Source organism: Protobothrops mucrosquamatus, unplaced genomic scaffold (genome assembly GCF_001527695.2).
Source record: "Protobothrops mucrosquamatus isolate PMUCROS unplaced genomic scaffold, P.Mucros_1.0 scaffold1725, whole genome shotgun sequence".
Taxonomy (NCBI): domain Eukaryota; kingdom Metazoa; phylum Chordata; class Lepidosauria; order Squamata; family Viperidae; genus Protobothrops; species Protobothrops mucrosquamatus.
Window position 1 is genome coordinate 168,306 of NW_015387872.1, and position 24,688 is coordinate 192,993.

Sequence of the window (24,688 nt, forward strand, 5' to 3'; positions counted from 1 at the left end):
TGGAGATGTAAAGAGCGATTGTGGATACTTGGTGGCTTGCGAGTGCTTCCTACCTCTCTTTTTAACAGCTTTATTTTAACTTTGCTTTCATTCTGTTTTTAATCTGTGTTTTTATAGTTTTGTGTCACTTAAGGTGGGCGGTGCAGAAATGTTATAACTAAATAGATACCACACAACACAGCAAATATTAAGAAACATCTATTCATAAACAGATTAATTCGTCTTTATTTTTCCTATTGTCGATGACTTTTTTTTTTTTCCCTCCGCGAATCAGGAACTTCTACCAACTGTTGCTTGACGCATCCCCAGTTTTTACGAGCAACCTCCGGAAGAGCCGGGAAGCATTGCCGAAACAGCACGTGGTGAAACAGACTCTTAGGACCCGGAAGCTGTCCTGACGCATACCGGAAGTCGGCTCCCCTTCACCGCTCTGTCTTTTTCTTCCGCCATCTTGCGCCCGGATCGTCTCGTACGGTAAGTTTCATCGTTTGTATCCGCCGGCATCTGCTTCCGATGGCTCTGTAACCCGGCTGGCGGGGAGCCGCCTAAGTGGGAAAAGCTGAAGTCGCTCAAGGGGATGTGCCGATGGCGGCGAGGCGAGCTCGGACGGTTAGATTCGGGGGGGGGGGCGCTCCGAATAGGCCGCTTGGGCCATTTGCTCTGGGTCAGGGGTAGGCAACCTCGGCTCTTTTACGACTCATGGACTTCAACTCCCAGAATGCCTGAGTCAGCATAGCTGACTCAGGAATTCTGGGAGTTGAAGTCCATGAGTCGTAAAAGAGCCGAGGTTGCCTACCCCTGCTCTGGGTTATGCGGCGTCAGGGCGGCCTTGGAAAGACTTCGGTTCACGGCGAGAGGCTCACTGGAGTTTGGGGACGGAAAGTGATGTTCGGTATTGAACGCACAGGGAGAAGGCCGCCCCTACTTAGAAAGACTCTGGTGTTTCGGCTAAAGCAGGAGGTCTTCAGCTTAGAAACAGGAGAGCCTTTACCTTCTTGGACTGGTCTTGGTTTGTGCTTAATTGTGGTCGGTGGTTGGATGATCTCTGCTAAACGATGGCTCCTTTCCCCTGAACATTGTGTTATAAATAATCGGAAGGGTTGTGGTCAGAGTTGGAGTCGACTCTTAGGGACCACATAGATTTTATGCATGTGATCAAGTATCGGGTACGGCAACAGAATTTGCCAGGAGAGTGAATTCCTTGCTATTCACACATTTTGTTCTTGAAAGGTATTTCCATAAAATCAAGGGACCACCGAGCAAAGATGGGTCAAAAATTAGTAATAAAACTTTTAGGATGATAAGTGGAATAATGACGGTGGTAGTGTCAACACACAGGCATAATATATTTAGCGGAAGGAGTACTGAAACTGTCCCCTTGTTCGGTTCATCCTTCTGATGAAGTGGCATGCAAAGGGATGTTGACTTTATAAAATATATATATGGAAGGTACACATTGATGGAAATGTGATAAAAAAAAAAACAAGGAGCTTTGTTAAATCAGAACCAAACTTTATTAGGGAAGGGGTAGACGTTGTGTGTAAAGGCTTTTCAATATGAGCAATATCTAGTAATGAAACTTAGCTATGGATACTTGCGTTAGGTGTATACATCTTCCACAGTTGAACTGGCAAACTATACACTAAAAACTTCAGACCAATAATTGGACCTTAATTTTTGTTGCTAGATCATAAGCATTGACCATTTAACTGAGATAAGGCAGTTATAAGACTACAAAAATGAAGACCAGATCAATGTTTTTGAATACTTTAAAACTTTTAGTTGAATATAGAAATAAATTGCTTTTTTAGGATTAATAGCTTAATACTGTACCTAAAGTTCTTATATGTAAGTGGTTTGCCTCGGTATTGTGACTGCAACAGGTTAAGTCTTTATTGTAGTAAAGTATTTTACAACGTTATAATAGATACGATATAGGGAAAAATATATTTTATTTTGTTCCTCTTCTATCAGAAATGCCTGGAGAAGCCACAGAAACTGTCCCAGCAACAGAACAGGAGCTGCCCCAGCCTCAGGCTGAGACAGGTTAGTATTTTGGATGGTTTATATACCTTTAGAATACATTTTCCATCAGCATGAAGACCAATAGAACTCCTTTGTGGAGAGAGTTCCATGCATTCAACCATGAGTTTGCCCAATAGCCTTAAGGAAATCATCTGTTATCTTCATCCTCTTATCTGTAGTAGTGGAATTAAAAATACACATTTACCTGATAGGGCTGCTGTATGGTTAAATAAGAATTTAGAGCAGACACGTCAAACTCAAGGCCTGCGGGCCGCATCTGGCACAAGATGGGCCCAGATCTGGCCCGCGGTGCCACCCTGGAGATGGCAAGGGACCGGCTGCCCCGGCTCACCCCAGCCCAGCTGGGTGCACCCCCTCACACGCACAGGGGCGGGTGGTGCCTGGCAGCAGCTGCAGCCCCTCAGCCAGCATCCCAGAGTTCCACAGCCCGCACAGGGTAGGTGGGTCCAAGTACCCAGCTAGCCCTCCAAGCAGGCAGAGGCAGAAGCATGGGGGGGGGGGGGGGCATGCGATCCGGCTGGCTGGCTGGCTGCCACATCCCAGCCGTAGCAAGTGTGGGCAAGCAAAAACAGACGGTGGGGCTGCGGTGAGGCAGATGCCATGCCGTGGCTCCTACCCACTGGACCCCCACTGTCCAACTTCATCCTCCAGCTCCACTGCACATGCGAGACAAACCTGCCTGCTGCAATGGCCCCAGCAAACGGGAAGGGCATGGAGCCCATCCTCAAGAGACTGCCGGAACTCCTCTCCTGGCTCCGCCTAAGCTCAGCCCCAGAGCTGTCCCATGCCTGGCCGGGCGCCCCCCAGGAAGCAGGCCGGGTCACAGGGTCCCAATGCCCCAAGAGCTTGAGGGCCAGAACGGGTGCCCACGGCCCAGGGTCCTGGGCAGCTCGCACCGCCAAGAGGACGGCAAGGCTCCTCCAGTGGACCAGGCCCCGGCGCCTGCCCCAGTCCCACCCCCCTCCACCAGAGACCCTCAGATCTCCCTTTAGCCCGCTTAGCACACCCCAATGCAAGTGATGAACTGGCCACACCCACCTATCCATGCCCTCTCAGCCCCTCCCACCTCCCCGAGGGCCACCACAGTGCTGATGCCCTCAATCGAGTTTGACCCCTGATTTAGAGGAAACATTACAAATGGCTACATACACATTTGGGGGATCTGATACAATGTTTTTGGAGTGAGCAACAGCAAGATTGAAGGCTGGAACTAAATGCTCCATTTCATTGATATTTTGGAGCAGCTTTCCTCCCACTCCCCACAAGTGCTAATTGAGTGTTAATTTGTGCTTTAATCCAGAACATCAGGAAGACATTAGCTACTTTTATTTTATATGGACAATACTAATAACTAAGCTACTGGATTTTTTTTCTTCATATATTTATTTGTTGGGGTTATCAGATGAGATATTAGAGCAGATTGGCATTTATTAAGCATGCTGTGCTTGACTATACATGAGATTGGCAAAGAGTGTGCCTCATTTTGATGGATTAGAATTGTGAGCTATGAGCTTTTAAAAACCCTGTTTGTATTTTAATGTGTTTGGGTGTGTTGTGTGCATATCTTTACTATATTGGATTTACTAATTTGAACTCTACTGCCTATTATGTTTCAAGTGATATGTCTTGAGGAAATTTTGTATGCTGGATAGCAAATAATTAGATTTAATTATTTGCCACATTTCTGGCTAGAAGCTTAAGGGATACTGCATGATTTATGACTTGGCTTCTCCTATACACACACACGTATGTAGCATTTGTCCATTACTGGATTGTTGTTTCTTTTTTGTAAATAAGTTCATGTATTTATTAAAACATTTAAGAAACAAAGAGCTACAAAAAGATAGAGACCTAATACAGTAATATGGCAGTAATTAAACATAGGATTTACAATTATCATAAAACCTAAAATTCATTTTATTGTCCACTGCTGAATTGTTATAATATAGTAATTTCTAACCCGAAGATGGCAGGTGTGGTTTGAAAGCGTAGGGGAACTTTGGAGTTCCATTGAGTGTTCTGTGAAGAGCGCTCTGGGCAGCAGAGATGTTGCTCTTCTGGGCAGCCATCATGTACCTGTTTCTATTCCTACACCAGAGCAAGGGCATCCAGAAATAGATACAGCTCTCCTTCTGGTTCCAGAAAGCTAGAAAGGGTTATGATGTCACATCCTGTAGAACAGGGGTCCCCAACCCCCGGTCCATGGACTGGTATCAGGCTGCGGCATGCCAGCAGCTGGTCTGCACAAACAAGCAAAGCCCCATCCGTGGGATGTAGGCAGCACACAAAACCACACACTCTCCAGTCTGTGGAAAAAGGTTGGGGACCTCCGCTGTAGAAGGCAATAGTTCCCCTGATCCTGGCTTCCTCTGGAGAATAGACAAGCCTGCAAGCTAGCATGGCTGGAACTGCCTTGATTACACTTTTTCCTTCTATTTGTTTAGTTTTCATGGCTTTCACTTTCCTTTTTGGGAGACCTTAACCTAGTAGTCAGCAATGGACAGCAACATAGCGTCTGGAGATTCCGTGGAGCTTTCTATGAGGAGGCCAAATAAGTAGTTCAATTTCTAACTTTTTAATTCCATGCTTAATCTTTTCTAGAGAATTTAGCCAACATAGTGGTGTCCAAATCCAGCAGATTTGTTACTGCTCCTTTAGGTAATGAGATGGCCAATATACTGCCCTACCTTTGGATTCATATCACATATAACATTCCTAAAGATAATCTCACACATACCATCACATTTACCAGGCCCCCTCGTCCCAAGAGTGTCACTTCTTCCTAGTCGCATAGATAACCAAACATCTGCTATAAGGTGTCACCAAATCACAGGCTCTCTCACCCATGTGGCTTCTTCGATAGCCTTAGAGGTCACATGGATGAGAGAGTTTATGGTTTCTTCTCCATATTAATGATATCCAAAAAGAACAGGGAATAGCAGACTATGTTGCCATATCAAATACTGCATGTTCAAGATTGAAAACATGATAGCCATGAGAGAATCTTTAGAAAAAAAATATGCCACAGGCTTGCTAGACTTAACAGGTGGCCCATTTACATATTCCAACTTATCCATCCCACAGAACATTCCTTGGGTTTTCAGCATCGGGGAATTTCTCATTTAGCCAGTCAGCTTGCAGAATATACATGAAGGCGATAGTAACTATCATAGTCCACTTCAAATCATAGGGAGTACATGTGTACCTCTGGGTAAATAACTTGATATTCAAGTTCCCTTTGACAGAACAGGCAAAGAGGGACATATGCATCATGATTATACCATCAAAGAGTCAAGAGCATATTTCAACCAGCACATGCCCTACAGCACCTGGACACCATCTTGGACACCAAAGAGACCTGATCTCCCTTGTAAAGAACAGAAAAGAGCTATCCAACAGATTGTCACACAATTCCTCCAAACCAGCTGCCTGGAATTTATGATTTTCACAGTCTCCAGGGTTAGATGATTGTTTGTATCAATGTATTATTGAAATTTCCCTTCCCTGAAGTAAATGTTTCTCCTTTTCCAGGACCAAATAGCCCAAATATTCAGAAGACACCTATCAATTCCACTGAAAGTGAACCATCTCTCAGGTTGTGACTCTTGGAAAGGGAAAGCTCTCTGACCAGGCTTTATTAATCAGAGACACCACCCTTAGGAGAGGAGGCTGGATTGCTTAGGACACGGGTCGGCAACTTGCGGCTCCGGAGGCCGCATGTGGCTCTTTGAGCCTTGTCCTGCGGCTCCCAGTCTCCTTTGCCATTTGCAGAGAGGCTCTTTGCTCCCCCCCCCCCCTCTGTGTGTAAAAAAGAGTGGACTCATGCTGTTCTGATGAGCTGACAAGCTTATTGGGCGGGGCTCCTCCCTTTGCTGCGTCTCAGCAGGCAGGGCAGGAGAGAGCCAGCTCAATAATGTGTGTCAGCTTGTTGGAGAAGAGCCTGAAGCCAGCTTGCCAGGAGAGCAGAACATTGGAGAGAGGGGGGGAGAGAGAGGAAAAAGAGAGAGGGAGAAAGGGGGAGAGGAAAGAAAAAGAGGGAGAGAGAGGGAGAGGAAAGAGAGAGAGAACTCATGCACAGCAGCCTCTATTTCTTTTTAATTAAACTCTTTAATCAAGCTCCCCACCCCTTGCACATGCGCGTGCAAGTTTTGCGGCTCCCAGTGTTTTCTCTGGGAAACGGGTCCAAGTGGCTCTTTGAGTGTTTAAGGTTGCAGACCCCTGCTTAGGATAAATAGTTTAAGAAGAGGAAACTCAAAGCTTCTATCTTCTGGGATAATCTAAAAGAACTTCTGAAAAGATAGCACTACCAAAACTCAGCAAATCAAAGCTGATGAATAAGACAACTTCTTGGCTGAGCATCAGATAAGTTCAACTGCTGAGGTTTAGAACTCAGGTAACGGACCTCAGCCTCAGGGCATTCAAGCAGATTATGTCGACGAGCTAACAGTGGATGTTCTGATAGTTCCCTTCAGCTCAAGGCAAAATAATTTCATTTCATGCTCCCTGTCTCAGGAATTATGGGCAGTAAACACCTTTATGCCACATGGCCCAAAGACCTGCTACATGCCTTCCCCAATCTCCATTAACTCAGGCTCCTGAGACTAGTTCAGAGCTGGGGAACAGAATTATACTGAGTATGCTAATAGCACCCAACTGTGTTGGGAAACTCTGATACCTCAATCTAGTCAACCTATCAGTTTCTTAAAAAGAGCTTCTGGACATCACTATGTGCCAGGAGATTGGAGTTATCTTACCAAACTAGAAATAGTTAGAAAATCATACAGACTATTATAAAATCCAAGTGACTTTCTACCATCTATATATATGAATTCACTTGGGGAGCTTTCTACTACTGAGCCCAAAATGAAGGGAGGGTCTGCAACATCAGATTTTATTCCCAGGTCTTGCCCTTTCCTACACACAGACTTCAACAAGGTGATGTAACCAAGCCATTTGCATGTAAAAGTTGTCCCTCTCATCAATTCTAGCACCGGAGAGCAGGGAAAAGCACTTTGCCAATCTTACACCAAGATATTTTAAAGGGGGTTTTCTCTGCTATCTATCTATGAATGGCCATGATTAAACCTTTAGCTTATTCTAGAAGTACTTGCCCAAGTCCTGGTCACTCTTGTGCAAATCATCCCTGCATCATTTGACTTGGAAAGTGATGCTTTTAAAGAGTATACAGTCTGCCCAGTGGAAATCAGACACAGGTGTGCTCTCAGCCAAAATGTAGTTCTGCATCATCCGGCTAGATATAATTGCTTGTACACTTAGATCCACCTCTTTTTTTGGGGGGGGGGGAGGTTAAACATGGCATTTCACTGGAGCCAGGAAACAATCTTCACCTTTTGCACCAAATCCAAGTTAGAGAAGAACTGCATGGATTGAATGGAAAGTTCCTCTATATCTTCCTTTGTAAAATGCTGTTCATTCTTAACAGTTCATCAAAACCATCATTTGACCAAATACAACGCAGAAAACAGTTCCCAGCAAGGATTATTTCCCCATCCCACAGCCCCAGATGGACTTCCAACCCCAACTTCTATCCCAGAAAATGCCCTGACCCCATTATAGTATGGAGAAACGTGTAGTACACTTTTTCTGTAGTGGAAATAGAGTATCTAAATGAACACTCAAGTACTGAGAGCAGGGGAGAGATTGATTAAGGGAAGGGCCCCCCTGGGCTGCAGAACTGATATCAATCCATGGCCTGTTAGGAACCAGGCCGCACAACTGGAGGTGAGCGGCAGGCGAGCAAAACTGCACATCTATTCTGTGCTCCCCCCTCCCCCCCCAATCTGTGGAAAAATTGTCTTCCATGAAACCCGTCCCTGGTGCCAAAAAGGTTGGGGACAACTGGATATGGGGACCTGCCAACTTCAGTTAGGACTAGCAATTTGGTTACTAAACAAAGCAATCACTAAGTAACTGTGACTCTACTTATAATCTTACTTCAGTTTTGCTTTCCTTCACAGACCTGCAAAGATCATAAATGCAAGGATTGGTTCTAAAGTTTTTAATCATCATTTTAGCTGAGAACGGTCACTAAATGAGCCAGTCACTATAGAAGGACCACCGTATTCACAACCATGGAGTCTAATTTGCCTCTACCATATTCCAGTTGCTTCAGATTTACTTATCTAAGCTTGTAAACTGGCTTGTAATGATGAGACTGGTAAAAAAAAAAATCTTGTCTAGCTTTATTTCTGGAACAATGAGAGAGAGAGAGACCTATTTTAAATTGCCATGTCTGTGGTATAGGAAAACTCATTTTAAATCCAAAATGCATTTCTAGCGGATAATTCAAATCTAACACAAGCTACTTTGGTTTTCAGTGTGTATTATAATAAGCGGTTTCTGACAACTCATTTTTTTTAAGTTATCTTTTACTGGTTTTTATCCTATGATGAAGTGGTTGTAGTCATGCCTGCTAATGCACCATGAGCTCATCTAGATTGGCTTTTGATGCATCATTTTGATGCAGCTGATGTTAACTGAATTCAAATGAGTGCATGTAAACATCACAATCTGAAGAAGCCATGAAGGTAGGCATTTAATTAATTCAAATCTGCCAGTATAATGGCACTAATTCGGTTAGATGATTTGATTTGTCTATTTCTAATACTGGCATTTTCTATAGTATTTTTTTTTTATTCCTGTGCTGTTTGTCTTTGGCAACTTGAGGATAACACATCTTTCTGCATGATTGGATATATTTTCCACTTGAGCAGCTGACCTCAAAAGGCATATATGGGGGCATTGTAGGATTTATGAATGGTTGAAACTATTGTTGTAGCTCCAGCTCCTGGGGCCCCCATGGAAACGATGAATAAGCCAGTTGCTGCCAAGAATCCTGAGGTAGGAGGCAAGGATTCTCAGGCTGGGACTGCTTTAGAGTGTTCAGGTAGGTCCGAAGTTAAAGCAGCAGAATTGCCACACACATATATCTGATTTAAAATTAAAGAAAAGCACGATAACACTCCAGTGTTTTTGAAATGCCAGCTCTGTTTAGTCGGCTGCCTTATATTTGATTCTCCCTCTTTCTCGATAAGCAGCAGAAATTTGAAAAAAACAACTAGACTCTCTTCAGCTGGTCAGTACTGTATTTGATCCTTTCCTAAAGTGTTAACAAATAGTCCTTGACTCACAACCGGAAGCCTGGAATTACATTCGTAAGTTGTGCCAGTCGTTAAATAGGTCGTCACACGACTGATCCGATTTTAAAACATATTTTGCAGCAGTCGTTAAGGGAATCACCACAATCATTAAGTGAATTCATGGTCATTAAGCAAAACCATTGTCCACAATGGGCATTTTTTTATCAGAAGCCGGAAGTAAATGCCAGTTTCTGGCCAAAATGTAATAAATCATGGTCACATGATTGCAGGACACTCTGAATAGCCATAAATGTGGGCTAGTTGCCAAGCACCCAAAATGAGATCACATGAAGGGTAGCCATCGGAACTTTGAATCCAGGTCACAAATACCTTTGGGGAGGGGGGGGTCTGTTGTCCTTTCAGATGGTTGCTAAGCGACTGGTTGTAAGTCCAGGACTATTCGTATTAGATTTGCCTTCTGTTATTTCCTATAGGCATTTTATTTGGAGAGTCAGATGAAATGTTGTATCTTAATTTTTCTAAAACATTTCTAATGGTGGAAACATCAATAAACAATCCTTTCAAATTAATGCTAGGCTCATGGCTATGTATAGTGCTTCACAGAGAAATAGTTCTACTTACCAAGATGAACCTTATCACTTTCTGATTGTATCCTGGGCTGCTTTGCTACCTTGTTCCAGAACTTTTTTTTTTACTCTTATTTTGGAATATATGTTCAGTTCTCTCCTACAATCATGTGTTACAACTGCTTCACCAGTTTTGCTAAGATTTGATGCACAGGAATTGACACATCTTTTAATGTGACCGTTTTCCTTATTAAATGAACTATTAAGCAGCAGTTCAGTCTGCCTTTGCCTTCTCTTATATTTGCCTAATGGAAAAATATAGGATTAAGACCAGGCAATTTCATAGCTTATAAAACAGCCAATTATGATGAGATTGAGACTAATTCCCTCCATCTTCTGGGTTCCAGCGGTTTTTCTGGAATATTTTAAAATAAGATATGAGTTTTAAGTGCAAGCAGCAGAAAGGCATCAACTTCAAAATGGAATAGGATTGAGTTTCATAAATTTAGTTTCATACTGACAGTCAGAGCACATGCTTCATCTAGCTTTTACATCACTCTTTTGCTATATTTGCCTTGAATTCTGGATGTCATCCCAGTCCTGTTGTCGTCGTCCCAACTCACACTGTTAATCTTATTACACAAGCAAAAGATTTTGCCCAGCTCACCCACTAGTCTAGATGAAGGAATAAAGGATTTTTGATTATATTGCAAGTCCTCATTGTAATTTTTTTTTTTTTTTGCCTTAGTTTGGAAAAGCCAATCCAATGTAATGTATATTGGATTTTGTATTTGGGGATTTTACTTGTGTAAGCCACCTGGAGTCACTGAGTTGGGCAGCCATATAAATTCTATTAATAAGTCAAATAAAATAAAATAAAGCAGGGGTGTTAAACTGCCGGCCCATGGGCCGGATGCGTCATGGTGAAACCGCGCCTACCCCATTGCCGGCAATGGAAAAGTTGCTATATGTTGCGACACTTTACGTGACGTTGCGAGTTTGACACCCCTGAACTAGAGGAAGATTTGAAGATACCAGAGCCCTTAAGTCACATGAGATTCCTTGTCCCATGCAATCAAACAAATACATATTTTATATTACCTCTCTGAGCTTATGCTTCTAGCTTTTTCTAAATAATTTCATCCCAAGAGACTTGCAGGTCACTGTAATGCAACTGTTTGCTTTTCTGATGCACGTGTAGTATATAAGAACATAGGCAGTGGCCTATTTTATCACAACCCCAGCTCATCTGGTCCAACTGTCTGTTTTCAAAATCAACCAATTGTAGAAAGAAGCCCATAGTTTCTCAGTAGATTGGCTTCAGAGGCATTTACAGTGCCATCAAAGCTAATAGCCCTGAATCCTCATGATGTCCATGAATTGATCCAAAATCCTTTAATTGTGGAGGTTTTATTGGTTGTATTGATCGAGCTGAAAGAACAGAGTCTTCTGGATTGTTCTAGACCAGTGTTTCTCAACCTTGACAATTTTAAGGCATGTGGACTTCAACTCCCAGAATTCCACAGCCAGCAATGCTGGCTGTGGAATTCTGGGAGTTGAAGTCCACATGCCTTAAAATTGTCAAGGTTGAGAAACACTGGTCTTGACCTTGTTTTATCAGTGTGCTGTTTAATAACTGTTGATTTTGCTCATTCAGCATCTGCCATTCCTGCTTCTTTCCCTGGTGCTGCTGAAGCACCTCCAGTCTGTTCTCAGCCTCCCATTCTAGCATCAGGTATTTGTTCTTAATCTTAGCATGTGCCATCTTAAACAGTATATTTACAGTTACTTTAATATGGCCTACAATCTGATGGGATGGTAGTTGGTATCACTACACTTGAAGGCCAGGCTCCAAAACTATGTTCAAGTTCTGTCCTTAGTTTAGCTTATGAAATGCCTGGGTTCATAGATTAAAATGGTTTGCCTGAAATGGGTCGATACAGCACGATTTGACTTGCTTGAGGCTTCTGCAATAAACTTTACATGAAGTCACAGAGGCTTTCCTCAGTAAGATAGATGACAAAGTTTCCAAATTCCACTGCACCACACTGGACTGAATGCTTCAAGCTTAAATGCTGCAACTTGTTTCCTGAATTAGCAGCTTTAGCAGAGATAGAAAGAAAAGACTATTAGCACATGCTAAAAAGTTGGATTTGTGGTAAGATTCACTTGTGCCAGTAGTGATAACTACAATTAATCCTCACTTAATGTCCGAAATTGGGACTGACAATTCCAGCATTAAGTGATGTGGTTAAGTGAAACATCACATGACTGTACCCATCTTACACTGATCTGCTGCAGTCATTAAGCCAATGGTAGTTAAGCCTGATGTCACATGACCATGACTTGCGACTTACTGCCAGCTTCCCCACTGACTTTACTTGTCAGAAGCCAGTAAGAGCCACAAATGGCAATACCATGACCATGGGATGCTGTGACCATTGTACATGCCTACCATTTGCAAAATGCCCGAGTCATGGTCACATGACTGTGAGGATGCTACAATGGCCATAATTTTGAGGACCAGTCATAATCTACTTTTTCCAGGACTGTTTGAAGAGATGCAGAATTAGGCGGTTGTTAACCAACAATTACCTGAAAAGCTTAGCTGTGGTATAGTACAGGAGTAGGCAACCTTGGCTCTTTTATGACTTGTGGACTTCAGTACCCAGAATTCCTGAACCAGCCATGCTGACTCAGGAATTCTGGGAGTTGAAGTCCACGAGTCATAAAAGAGCCAAGGTTGCTTGCCCCTGGTATAGTAGCTGGCTTTGGCTGATCTCAAAACAACTAATTGGGTAGGAAACTATGGGAAAGGGCTAGAATGAGAAAATAATATCTCAAATGGAAGAAAGTGACTAGGAAATAAGTTCAACTCAAGGAAGATTATATTTTTGCCTTTTGAGTGCTTAATTCTACCTGTGTCTTCATGGGAAATGTTGAGTCTTTCTGAAGTGTTGTGGCTGCATGCTGCCAAATTATCTCAACTTTATCAGTTTGGAACACACTAAAATATAACATTTTACATAATAAAAGAATAATACAATACAGTACACAAGAGCAAGCCAATGATATAATGGCTAAAAAATAATAAGTGTCCAAGAAAAGTTGTTTGGGACGGGAGAAAAAAATATATATTTTCTGGCAGCCGCTCTAATAATTTCTCCCCTACAAGTAATAGCACTTCCATGTGGGAGGCTTTATAGGTAACTTGATTTTTCTGCTTAAATGTTCTTTTTCCAATGCTGATTTACTTTTTCTCCTTTAGCAGCGGTTTCCACCTCTTCTATTTATAGCCCCCTCCACCCTTCCTCTTTGTGCCATGATGCTAACTCTCCCCTTGCTAGCCTCTGTCCTTTTACTACTCCACCAGAACTGGTTACCTCTGTCTCTTCAGTACAAGCCACTCCCGATGCTGCCTTGTCTTCTGCTGACTCAGTTATATTATCTCAGACCCTTTCCCCCATGAAACCACCAGTTATGGTTGGCATTGCACCTGTTGGCATATCCCTACCTTTAGGGCCTGTAGCTTCTCCCCCAGCCTCAGTAATTTCTTCTGAATCTCTTACTTCTGCTTCATCAACATCTCCTATAAGCCCAGTAGGGACAACTTCTGCAGCCTCAGTTTCTCCAATTCCATCATCTCCTGTCTCCGCTCCTTTCATTCTCCCAATTGCTCCTGTGTCTCCTTCTACGGCTACAGCTCCCATCCCCGCTGAAGTTCCAGCTCCTACTACTGTGGCTTCACCCTCTAGTCCAACTCCTTTCCCTCCAAAGTCTGCAGGTGCTCCTGCCTTGTCACCAACACTTCCTATCCTTAATCCTGCGACTCCTGCTCTCGATCCAGGGGCTCACATTTCATCCTCTGTTCCCTCTCACCAGCCTTCCATACCCATCAATCCCATTCCCTCTCTTCCTGATTCTGTCACCATTCCCAGTTCCATCATTTCTCCAATGCCTGTATCAATTCCGGGATGCCCTGCAGGGTCACCTGCAGAATCTGCATCTCCTCCTGTGACTCCTTTGGCACCTATTTCCAGTTCTGAGATCCCTGCTTCCTTTCTTAAAGTTTCTGGGGCTGATGCTTTATCTCCAGCAAAGCTTGCCCCTGAAATACTACCTGTAAAGTCTACTTCTGGTCCTGAATCCATTATCATGGTCCCAGCAAAGCCTGCTTCTACGCTACTGTTACCGGAAGGAACCCCAGGCAAACCTGTTCCTGATTCTCTGCCCCCTGTGAAATTGGCATCTGGTCCTGCAGCCCCAGAAGTATGCCCTGTGTCTGGTCCACTATCTGTTTCTTCCCAGCTACAAACTCCTATTTTGCCAGCCGTTCCTGACTCTATGACTACTTCTCTAGACAAAACAATGCTGACTTCTAAACAGATGGCTCCTGCCAGGTCCCCTGTGGAACCCCCTTTTCCATCAGAACATCCTGATGCTCTAACCACAGCAGGTCCAATAATGAAATCTGCTTCTGAGTCTATAGGCCCTTCTGGAATCCCAGTAGATCCTTCTAGTCCTGTGTCACTTTCTTCACAGCCAGAGAGACCTGCTTCAGCTCCTACTTCTGGCTCTACTTCACCGGGCACGGCAGTGTCTAAGTCTAAAGAACTGAGTACGGTGCTTCCTTCTGTAAAATCTGCTTCCTCTTCAGAAATTTCTTCAGGCCCTATGTCCTCATCGGGCCCTATTCTTACACCCTCGCTTCCTCCCTCGCCCCCAATGAAGTTTAGTTCTTCGGTGCCTATTCCCGAGCCCGTTCTCCCTTCTGCAACAGCAGCAGAACTAATCTCTGCTCCAAGACTACCCAAAGGGCAACCTCCGAAAACTGTTTCTAGTCCTGTGGCTCCTACAGGACCCCCGGTGGAATCTGCCTCCCTTTCAGCATCTGTTTCTAGTCCAATAACGCCTCCCCTAGGCCCTTCACCACCTGCTTCCAAGATGGTTCCATCTGTTTTCAAACCAGCTCCTGCTTCTTCAGTATCTGCTTCAGTAACTCAGCCTGCAGCTGTTTCTGGCCCTGTGGCTACAGCAGAGCCTGGTCTTGTCTCACCGGCATCTGCTACGAAGCCATTTTCAACTTCTGAACTTGCTTCTAGCTCTTTGTCTATGGCAGAGTATGTTTCTAGTCCTGTAACACCTACTGCCCATACTCCTGCACCTATTTCTGAATCTACAGCCCTTCCTGTGGCCTCTGGAGGGGTTACTCCTAGCTCATTGATACCTGCCTCCCATCCAGCAGCAGCACCAGAGGTACTTCCTTCTGAGCACCAGGCACCACCTATAGTTGTAGCAGAGGCTGCTTCAGCTCCAGTGACACCAGCTGCACCTGCCCCGATGACATCTCCTGTAGGCCCAACAATGCCAGTTTCTCACCCAGCACCCTCTACCGTACCTTCTGAGGTGCCTGCACCAGTGACCGTTCCTGGAACCCTTGCTGCTTTTCTTGAACCTCTTTCCTCTCCTGACCTTGTAGCCCCTGTCATCCCTCCTCCTGGCATCGCACCTCTGTCTTCTGCAGTGGCTTCTCCCATTTCCCCTGCAGCAGCATTTTCTTTTCCAGCAACCCTTAGTCCTGTCTCCAGCTCCAAATTGCCCCCTGGCCTGGTTAGCTCCACTGTCTCGGCCTTAGCCACGAACCAGGTTTCCATTTCATCTGGGGAGGTGATGCCTTCCCAGAAAATGGCACCTTTGCCTCTCGCACCTGCTGACCCTTCTGTTTCTACTTCTCCCATTGCAAGCGTTCTCACTCAGCTGGCTTCTCCTGCACCCCCTCCTTCTACCCCTGTGAAAAAGCTAGAGCCTTCCTCTGTGCTTCCCAAACCACCCCCTGTTGCACCTGCACCTGGTTTAGCCCCTGAAATGACCCCCAGCCCTACCTCTGCTACCCTTGAAGACGACGAGCTGCCACCTTTGATCCCTCCAGAGGTACATGTTGAGGAGTCACCTCTGCAGCCAGTCCTGGTGGACTTCTCTCCTAAGACAGCTGTGCCCCTTGCTGAGGTTCCAGCAACTGCTCCTTTACCACCTCCTCCTGTCAAACAGCCTTTCCTGAAGAATGACAAGGGTATTTGCCTCTTCGGTTTGCTGTGTGCATGGATATCAAAGGCCGCTCACCGGATACTAACTTAGTTATACAGGCATGGAGTGTGAATTCCCTCTGCTTTAACTCTTAGACTAGAAAAACGCCATTTAAAATTTACTAAGTCAAAATAAGCCTAGATTAGGTTATCGTAGTTGAAGTTTGTTGCACACACTGTGATTTGTGTTTTATGTCATGTTATGATTTATTTATCTACACTACTAATGTGAAAAATTGAATCACTGGGCATGATGTGTGTGTTCAATAGATGTGTCATAAGCCTTGTCCGAGCTGATATCTCTGGATGAGAACTAACCTAGAAACTGTAATCACTGCTTTGTTTTCAATGGCACTCTGTTGTTTCAGTCTGCTTTTTTTTTTTGTTTCTAGTGTTTTGCCTGTGGTTGCATATCTAGTACATATTGTTAATAGCAGTTGCATAAATGTTCTGTCCTATGAGGTGATATTTTACCCTCATTCTAGAAGAATTTGTGGTCTAATGTTGATGTCCCTCTTTAGATTATTGTGCAGTGTCTATATTTGCAACTGCAGTTTGGAGGATGTGTGGGTGTGTATAAATAGGAAGTGTCCTATTATATATATATATATATATATGTATATATATGTATATATATGTATATATATGTATATATATTGTGTTAATTTGTGTTAAATTCATGTGTTGTCTGTTAGAGAGTAGAAACAAATAGTCTGGTGTTTCTGTCCCGTTACCAATCACTTAAATGGAGTCACATGCATATGCAATTTGGGATAAAGGTATCAGGATTTTGCATCAGCTGGAATTAATGTAGTATTATTGAGACAGACGGGAACATCAGTTGTGCTTGTTCCAGAAAAACTGTGCCCTAAATATGCTTTCTCGCCAGTAATCTCATTTGTTCCCTTCTTGCATTGCAGTCACCCAGATGTTAAGGCATGTGAGCTAGCAGTTCACTGAAACTTGTATCCAAAGATGGCAGTCATATAATGGTGGTGGGGAGGATTGTTTTGAGGTTATCTTTCTGAAAGACACAAATACAAGCTATTACAAGATTTTAAAGTACTATTACTTCATAAGTGAGTGATCATTTAGTGAGTACTTTAGTTCTTGCAAACATCTTTCTTAAACTTGGTTGTTTTAAAACCTTGGGAATGTGCCGTGAACTTGAGCAATCTTCATCTTCCTCTCTCTTGCTCAGGTTCCTTTGTTCTATGATGCAGGATAACCAGTTTGCCAGAACAAATTTAATATGTACTAAACCAGTATTTCTTTGGTTTACCATGTGTGTACTCAGCTGATTCAGGCTACTGTGAACAATAGCTCATAATTAAAACATGGATTAGTGCGATGTCTGAATCCACTTTGAAGCAGTCTTAATTGGTGCTAGCTGCTGTTTGTCCTATGTACACATCATGCTAAAATTCTAGGTCTCACAAATTGTGAAAGGGAAGGGAATCTAAGTATAATGAGGAAAGATGTTCAGATCTATAGCATATTCCTAGTCTCCATCATGGGCCAAATTATGCCAGAATGAAACTGTCATGTTCTTTTTTAAAAAAAAAAAAAAAAAAGTACTACTCAAATCAAATAATATCCTTACCCTGAGAATGTGATCAACACCTTGCTCTAAGAAACATGTTCTTCCTGGGAACCTTGATTGAGCATATATAAACTCCCTGTCCTATTGCCACATACGTTAAACCACTATTATATTAAATCACTGCCATTTCAGAATTTTGTTGTCTATATTTTTTTTTCTATGTATGTGGGGGATGTTGGGAATATGTTCTTTTACTACCAGACATTTCTGAAGTTTGTTGGCTTGAAAGTATTTTTTAACAATGTTGGCACAATAAAAGAATGAAAGTTTTTTCATGACCAAGCAGCAAAGCTCTGCATGTTTTGCCTGGGCCTGCCTGCCACTCCCAAGATAGACCAAGTTGGAAGAAATTATGCATGTTGATTTCCGTAGGTTCTGGAACAGAATCTGACAGCGATGAATCAGTGCCAGAACTTGAAGAACAAGACTCCACGCAGGCCACTACGCAGCAGGCGCAGGTGAGAAAGGGAAAGAAGAACACCATAAACTATATTTGATATGCTTGGGCAGGGCTGTAAAAGTAAGTATATTTCAACCTCAAAAATCTCACACAGCAATTGTGAATACATAATTTAGTTAGGTAAGATCTAACACTGCAGTATTTTAAGACATCCAATACAACAGGTGATCACAACTTGAGATCTAGGCTGCATGTAAATATCGCTCCTAAATCCTGGGGTATAGTTCTGGCACTCTCCAAAATTAGCCACTGTGATGTAATTTTTATTGAGAGCAAAAAAAAATCAGTAAATGCATAAGGAGATGATACTGTTTCAATGGCACAACTGCAGTTGTTCTGTCTGCCCAAGGTAAACACGTATCCCCTATTTTAATAATAGGTGTTATGGAATATCCTGGTCAGATGGTAACCATCTTTGATGGACTCCTGGCTGCTGAGATGCTGACACTTTTCACTACTTTTTAAAAATAACATGAAATATATTTAAAAAATTGCACAGCTATCCAATCAGGCTCAGCAATATCACCAGCAGGATTGGGGAGTGCTTTCTCATTCTATATATTGCCTCCTCCCTAGTATAGAGATGGGAATTATGAAAAGGTTAGCCATGATCAGCTCAGTGGAAGTTTTTGTCCTGTTCCTCCCTAGCTTTCATTGTACCCATCCCCCAACATACACACTTCAAAGGCGAAAACTCCAAAGGCAATGTGTAGACCTCAGCTTAAACAAAAAGTTTTGTACCCTAATTTGCAATGTTAGTTTTGCACATTGGTGCACATTCTAATTTGTGCCATGGTTATAACACAATTTTTATCCATGTCATTGTCTATATTAGATAGAGAAATGGTAGATACAGTGCATTGGTATCTAAAATTGGTATGCTACAATTCCCAAACATGAAACTAGGAGAAGGGTATCCTACATATGTTATACATCTTACAAAGCGGGTGTTTTCCTTTTGAATTTTCTGCAAGGTAGATAGTTAATAAGGTAACAGCAAAGTAATAAAGCAGGAAGAAGTATATTTTTTCTGCATTCTATGAGTCACATCTAGCATGGAGCAAAGATTATGGGAGTAACAATCCAAAACATCCAGAGTTTGGATGTGGTTGAAATGAATCATGCTAAGTACAGAACATTTCATGAGTTAGATAAACTACAGTGGAAGCTAACTGAGCAGTTTCTTGAATTTATTTCTGCTATATTTTTTTCCAAAATAATGGAAATACAGCTGTTGCTGAGAGACCTCGTGGGTTTTTCTTCATGTCCTGCTTCCTTTCCCTTCCTAACTTTTTCTTTGCTGGCTTTGTTTAACATTTGATCTGAAGGAGAGTGCTGCAATTGTAGAGCTAAATAAGGAATTTCCCTACTGTGGATTGTAATGTTTGTCATCCTATCTCTGGTCTCGCTCAGTTTCAGTCGGAACTTGTTTCTCTTCTGAAGGATACACAGGGAAAATTCCAAAGATAGAGGACACTATCCACTAAAACTGCTTCTCCACAGATCATTATGATCTGAGTTTGGTACAGAAATAATATTTGCAGTTCAAGAAGCTGGGAATAATTAAACGAACTGGGAGTTGTCTGGCAAAGCTCTGGCCCTGTATTTTAATCTGGAGGCTTTTTGATGAAGAAATGCACGTGCACATTGCAGTTCTCATGATGGTCAGGTTTTTTAAAATATATATATATATATGTGATGTTCTTGGCAGCTTGCAGCAGCAGCTGAAATAGATGAAGAACCAGTTAGCAAAGCAAAACAGAGCCGGAGTGAAAAGAAAGCACGGAAGGTAAGATCAAATTAACAGTTCCTGGTGGCTTGCTTGATTCAGCCAACAAAAGCTGTTGGTGTCCCTGAATCTTTAATCATGTAAACATACCAGCTAGGTTGTCTTGCAATGCCTATTCTACTGCAGCCATCAAAATGGCTTTTTTGTTGCTGTTTCTACAAGTCATTTCTTACAGCACATCCTTATTTTGCAAAAGCTGTTGATCGAAAGAGGGCTTAGGGTGAGTTAAAAGATACCATCCCAAAACTAATATCACAGAAAAGGATATATTTGAATAAATCTCTTGAGTCTGTTGGATTTCCATCGGGGAATTTTTGTGTCCAGAGAAGTCTTATTCTAAAAACAGTCAAACTCTGAAGTGCAGTTCTTGTTTTATAGAAAAAGATGAAAATGGCACAAAATTCTGGATTGGGTTTGAGAGGGAGGTGCCACTTCCCTTTCAGAAAAGGATTGTGTAGGTGTACTACATTCGTCAAATAGTAAAGAGTGTGTCTTCCATTACACAGGCCATTTTACAGCCCTTATGACCTTCAGATAATAAATATTGCAATATGCTGTACATTGAGGAACATTTGGAAGCCTCGGGTGATGCAAAATGCAGTGGCACAGGCAGTTAATGGCATTGTTTTCTCAGTGTATATGCTCCTCAAGCTGCATTGGCTTCTGGACACAATTCAGGGTGCTGGTAGTTGCCTTTAAATCCCTTCACAACTGGTTTACTTATGGGAATATCTTTCCCCAATTGTTTGTACCTATCCCATCCAATCCAGTAGGAGAGGCATTCTCTGAGTGCCATCAATTGAGGGGGTGTAAGCTGGCAGGATGCAGGAGCAGCCTTTTAATGCCATGGCACCTGGCCTGTGGAACTTCATTCCCCCTGAGAATGGTTTAGCCCTGACTCTGTTGGCCTTTTTTAAAAAAAAAAATCCTTAAAACCACAGTGTGGAACCCGAGACTGTGATGGAGGCTGCCTCTTGGCTTTGTTGATCACTATTTTATAAAGCTCAGCTGCCATGCACTTTTATATAATATATTTTAATTGTTTTTGTCTATTTTACTGTAAGCTACCCAGAATCACATGTGTGAAGTGGGTGGCTATAAAATTAAATAAACATTGAAATAAAATACTCAGGTGCTCTGTATTTAAATCTTTTCCTCAAACAATTATGTTTTGTTTTTAAGGCAATGTCCAAGCTTGGCCTTCGTCAGGTCACAGGTGTAACCAGAGTTACGATCAGGAAATCCAAGAATATCCTCTTCGTCATCACCAAGCCAGATGTATATAAGAGTCCTGCGTCAGATACTTATATAGTCTTTGGAGAAGCAAAGGTAAAATGAATTTAGGGAATACCCAGCAAGGAAATCTTTACCATTTGTTTTTGCAACAATCAGTAGATTTGCTATCAGTTAGAACACGGGTGTGACACTTGCCATGTCACGTGACGTATCGCGACTCTTTTTGCATTGCTGGCATTGGGGTGGGTGCACTTCGGTATGATGAAACCGGCCCGTGGGCCAGCAGTTTGATACCCCTGAGTTAGAACTTTGGGCTTGTCATTCAAACAAAGAACACTTCCTCTGCAGGATTTTTCTGACAACAGGTTCATATGGATGGATGTGGTTTGTTTTATGGGAAGAGGTTAAAATTTTTGTGAAAGGGAAAAAGTCATTCCAAACTGCAGCCCCTATCATCGTAGTATTTATAAAGTTCTCTATTTTGCTTTCTTTGCATTCCACTAGCATTGTCAGTTGTAAACTACTTGATTGTAGATATCAAAAAATCTACAAGTCATTGTGGTTTTTTTTTTCCCCCTCATCTATTTCTACCAGATTGAAGATCTCTCTCAGCAAGCACAGCTGGCTGCTGCTGAGAAATTCAAAGTGCAAGGAGAAGCTATTTCAAACATCCAGGAAAACACACAGACTCCTACTGTACAAGAAGAAAGTGAGGAGGAAGAGGTAAGGTGCCCTCTTAAATTTGTGAGGTGGACTTTCCAAGAAGTTTTAAGACATGCAGCTAGTAGTTTTGCTAAATCGTTGCTGGTAATCTTGTCTGTTGAGACATGTATGGCCAGAAGAGCCTACCTGGGGGATATAAAGTTATTTACTGGGCCTTAGCGTATATTAGGCTAAAAAGAGATATCAAACTGAAATGGCATTGAGAAAAAGAGTCTATTACTGCTTTGTGTCCTATTTATGTCTGCTGGCCAGCCTGTGCTGACTTTTTCCAGCTCTTGTGAACATTCAGCTTCCTTTATATCTCCAGGTCAACAATAGGCAGGAGGTTATATTTCATTCCAGGATTTTTTTTTCATGGTTATGTCATGGTAGTACTTCAAAATATAGTATACATGTGCCTCTATTCTTGCAGCCGGGGAAGTGCCATACCACTTGGCTTCTTACCAGTTTTTCAACATCCTTTTTGCATCTTCAAATATTATTTTCAAACATTTTCTTCTGTTTAAGAAGGCAGAAAGAAACTGAGCCTATTAATGAATATTGTCCTTCAGTGTCTCTCTTCCAGCATTTGTATGGATACTGTGTATTAGAAAAGTGCAAGTTATCTCTAGGTTCAGTGAATTTTTGCTAGAGGCATCCATTTGTTAACTATCTTGTGGGCCATGCACGATCCTAATAACTATAATTGTGCTTGAGCGTCATCCCTTTTTGACTTAGCTGCCATTCACTGATGTCACTGCCCGATATCTAGATAACAGCTTGTACACCAACCAGTTACGTGATTGGCCTGTTCCCTGCAGTGCACATAGACTTCTCTGGTATTAGTAGCAGATGCCTAGCATGGACTCTGGGATGGAGCAAAGCCCAGAGTAGGAAGTGCTTTGAAATGTGAGCATGTATACATAGTGGACCTATTGGTTTGCTCTATAATCTTTTTTTCTAATCAAGCCACACACACTCTCTATGACATGTAATAGTGCAGAATTCAGTCAGGCCAAGCTGTTGTGTTTTGTTCATTAAGTTCTGTTTAAAGTTCCTAGATGTGTATGATGTCATATACAGCAATGAGTCTCCATTTTGTTCTTTTTCTTGATTTGTTTTCCCTGGATTTTATAACACGCTCTCTATTTTGGTATACTTTTCACCAGACCAGGAAAACTCACCATTCTATGCTACTCATGAGATAAAAAATGAAAACAGATAAATTTTTTAAGTTCACCAGAATGTCTATAATAATTATTCTTTAAGATTTCATTAGGCTATATTTTGTTCATTGGGCTATATTTTGTGGCATCTTAAGAAGTTCTTATAGTTACTGTGAAATCTGAGTATTATAGTGTAATAGAGCGTCTCTTTCCTGATTGACAGAAAACCTAGCAGATGCCTTGAGAGATTATCTTTTTCCTTCCAGGTTGATGAGACTGGTGTTGAGGTGAAAGACATTGAGTTAGTTATGTCGCAAGCAAATGTTTCTCGGGCAAAAGCCGTTCGTGCCCTAAAGAATAATAGTAACGATATCGTAAATGCAATTATGGTAAGTGCCTGATTGAATTCTATATGTGACTAGGTTGCTGTACCCCAAAATCTAGAAGATAGTTGGGAGAACTGACCATGGGCATTTTAAGTGGTTATTTCACTTGATTATCCAACTCATTACAAGAATATTGTGCTGGTTTTATTCAGTATGCTTGCTAGTAATTGTTAGCGTACAAGGGAAATGGATATCAAGATGCCATATGTTCTAAAAATTAGGTTAACTGCGGTAGATTAACTATGCAGTGAAGCAGAGAAGTGTCTTATAGGAGAAACTTCCATTTCCAGATAGCCCAGTTAAACCTCTTTAAGCTTTTAATACAAATACAGCAATATTGTTTCCTCGGGGGTTATATAAATGCCTTGGTGCTCAATGTTATATCCTAGGCAACTATTCAGGAACTAGACACTGTATCTTTGCCTGTGCTTTGTCACAGCAACAATTGCACCCTTGCTGTTCCTTGACCTCACAGGCAGTTATAATAATAGCCCTCAGGGTCACTTGGCTGTATTGGGTGGCTAAACAATTTGCTGTGAACATTCCCATCCCACCACTTAAGGGAACAAACAAAGAGGTTGTTTCTCACTTGCTCTTTTCTATTTCTTTCCAGGAATTGACGATGTAGCCATCCAGAAAGGACTTTTTGGTGTTACAGAGAAATTACAGCTGAACTGAAAATTTGTACTATTTCTATCAGTTAATAAAAGTGGTGGTTTAAAAGATTTCACATCTATTTGCTTTCCAAAACATGTTAGAATCCTGAAATTGGAAAATTGGAAATTGGAAAAAAAAATAGTGGCTAATGACCCTGGTTTGAATTCCTTATTTGCTGGAAAGTTTCTACTAATTCTTTGAAATTTCGCTAGAGTGCCAAAGAAATGGCTTGATGTGAATCATTTTTTAATAGATGCAGCTGCAGTCATAGAAACAGTGGTTGTATGCACAATTTTCCTGCTAATGATCTCACTAAAAAATATACTTGATAGAGAAATGTTGTCTTTATTTCAGCAATTCATGAAAAGATTTTGCTACAGTTTCTTTGGTTACAATAGGTCTTAACTAATGCTGATTCATAATTTGGACTCCTTCCGTTGTTTATCCTTGCTGATTAATATATATATATGAAGTATTGTACCTAAAATGCAAACCAAATAATAGATGTCACTATAGCTTCTCATTAGAAATTCAGCAGTAGTATTACTGTGTGTGAATACTACTCACTTTGTTTATGCAGAACCAATTTGTGAAGAGAAAAGTAGGTGAGAGACATGCTCTTGAACAGTCAGATTGCATCCTTGCAACATTGATGCTGATTTTACAAATAACTGAAATTTAAGCAGTATAATTGTTCAGTGAATATGACAGAATGATAGCTTGTCTTTCCTCATGCTAAGGAAACTAAGTTACAGCTTTGCTTGTTTTCCTATCTTGAATATTTCTTTATCGTATGTTGATTTGAGTGGTCATGGAGAAAATTAAATTTCAATGGGAAAACCTAGATTTTATCCCTTCTATGAATAAATTTGC

The 24,688-nt window shown here is 41.9% G+C and overlaps 1 protein-coding gene across 4 annotated transcripts; it reads left to right on the top strand.

Annotated features, from left to right (window-relative positions):
• The first annotated feature begins 404 nt into the window (after positions 1 to 404).
• NACA (nascent polypeptide associated complex subunit alpha) lies at positions 405 to 23,884 on the top strand. Of its 4 annotated transcripts, none has more exons than XM_015822901.1 (9): positions 8,840 to 8,953; positions 11,391 to 11,468; positions 13,002 to 15,803; positions 17,792 to 17,877; positions 19,591 to 19,668; positions 20,851 to 20,997; positions 21,499 to 21,627; positions 23,039 to 23,161; positions 23,772 to 23,884. In XM_015822901.1, the coding sequence occupies exons 1-9, from the start codon at positions 8,866 to 8,868 to the stop codon at positions 23,784 to 23,786; spliced, it is 3,546 nt and encodes a 1,181-aa protein (XP_015678387.1). In that variant the 5' UTR covers positions 8,840 to 8,865; the 3' UTR covers positions 23,787 to 23,884. The 4 variants fall into 4 exon arrangements, with proteins under 4 accessions (XP_015678390.1, XP_015678387.1, XP_015678388.1 ...); XM_015822902.1 differs by having other exon boundaries at positions 13,005 to 15,803; XM_015822904.2 differs by lacking the exons at positions 8,840 to 8,953; positions 11,391 to 11,468; positions 13,002 to 15,803 and adding exons at positions 405 to 474; positions 1,975 to 2,046.
• The last annotated feature ends 804 nt before the right edge of the window (positions 23,885 to 24,688 follow it).

Bases quoted from the DNA above. Each gene is read 5' to 3' on its own strand.
- NACA (XM_015822901.1), top strand. From the start codon at position 8,866: ATGGAAACGATGAATAAGCCAGTTGCTGCCAAGAATCCTGAGGTAGGA. The intron at 11,469-13,001 runs GTATTTGTTCTT...TTTCTCCTTTAG, and splicing joins GCCTCCCATTCTAGCATCAG to CAGCGGTTTCCACCTCTTCT. The intron at 15,804-17,791 runs GTATTTGCCTCT...TGATTTCCGTAG, and splicing joins TTTCCTGAAGAATGACAAGG to GTTCTGGAACAGAATCTGAC.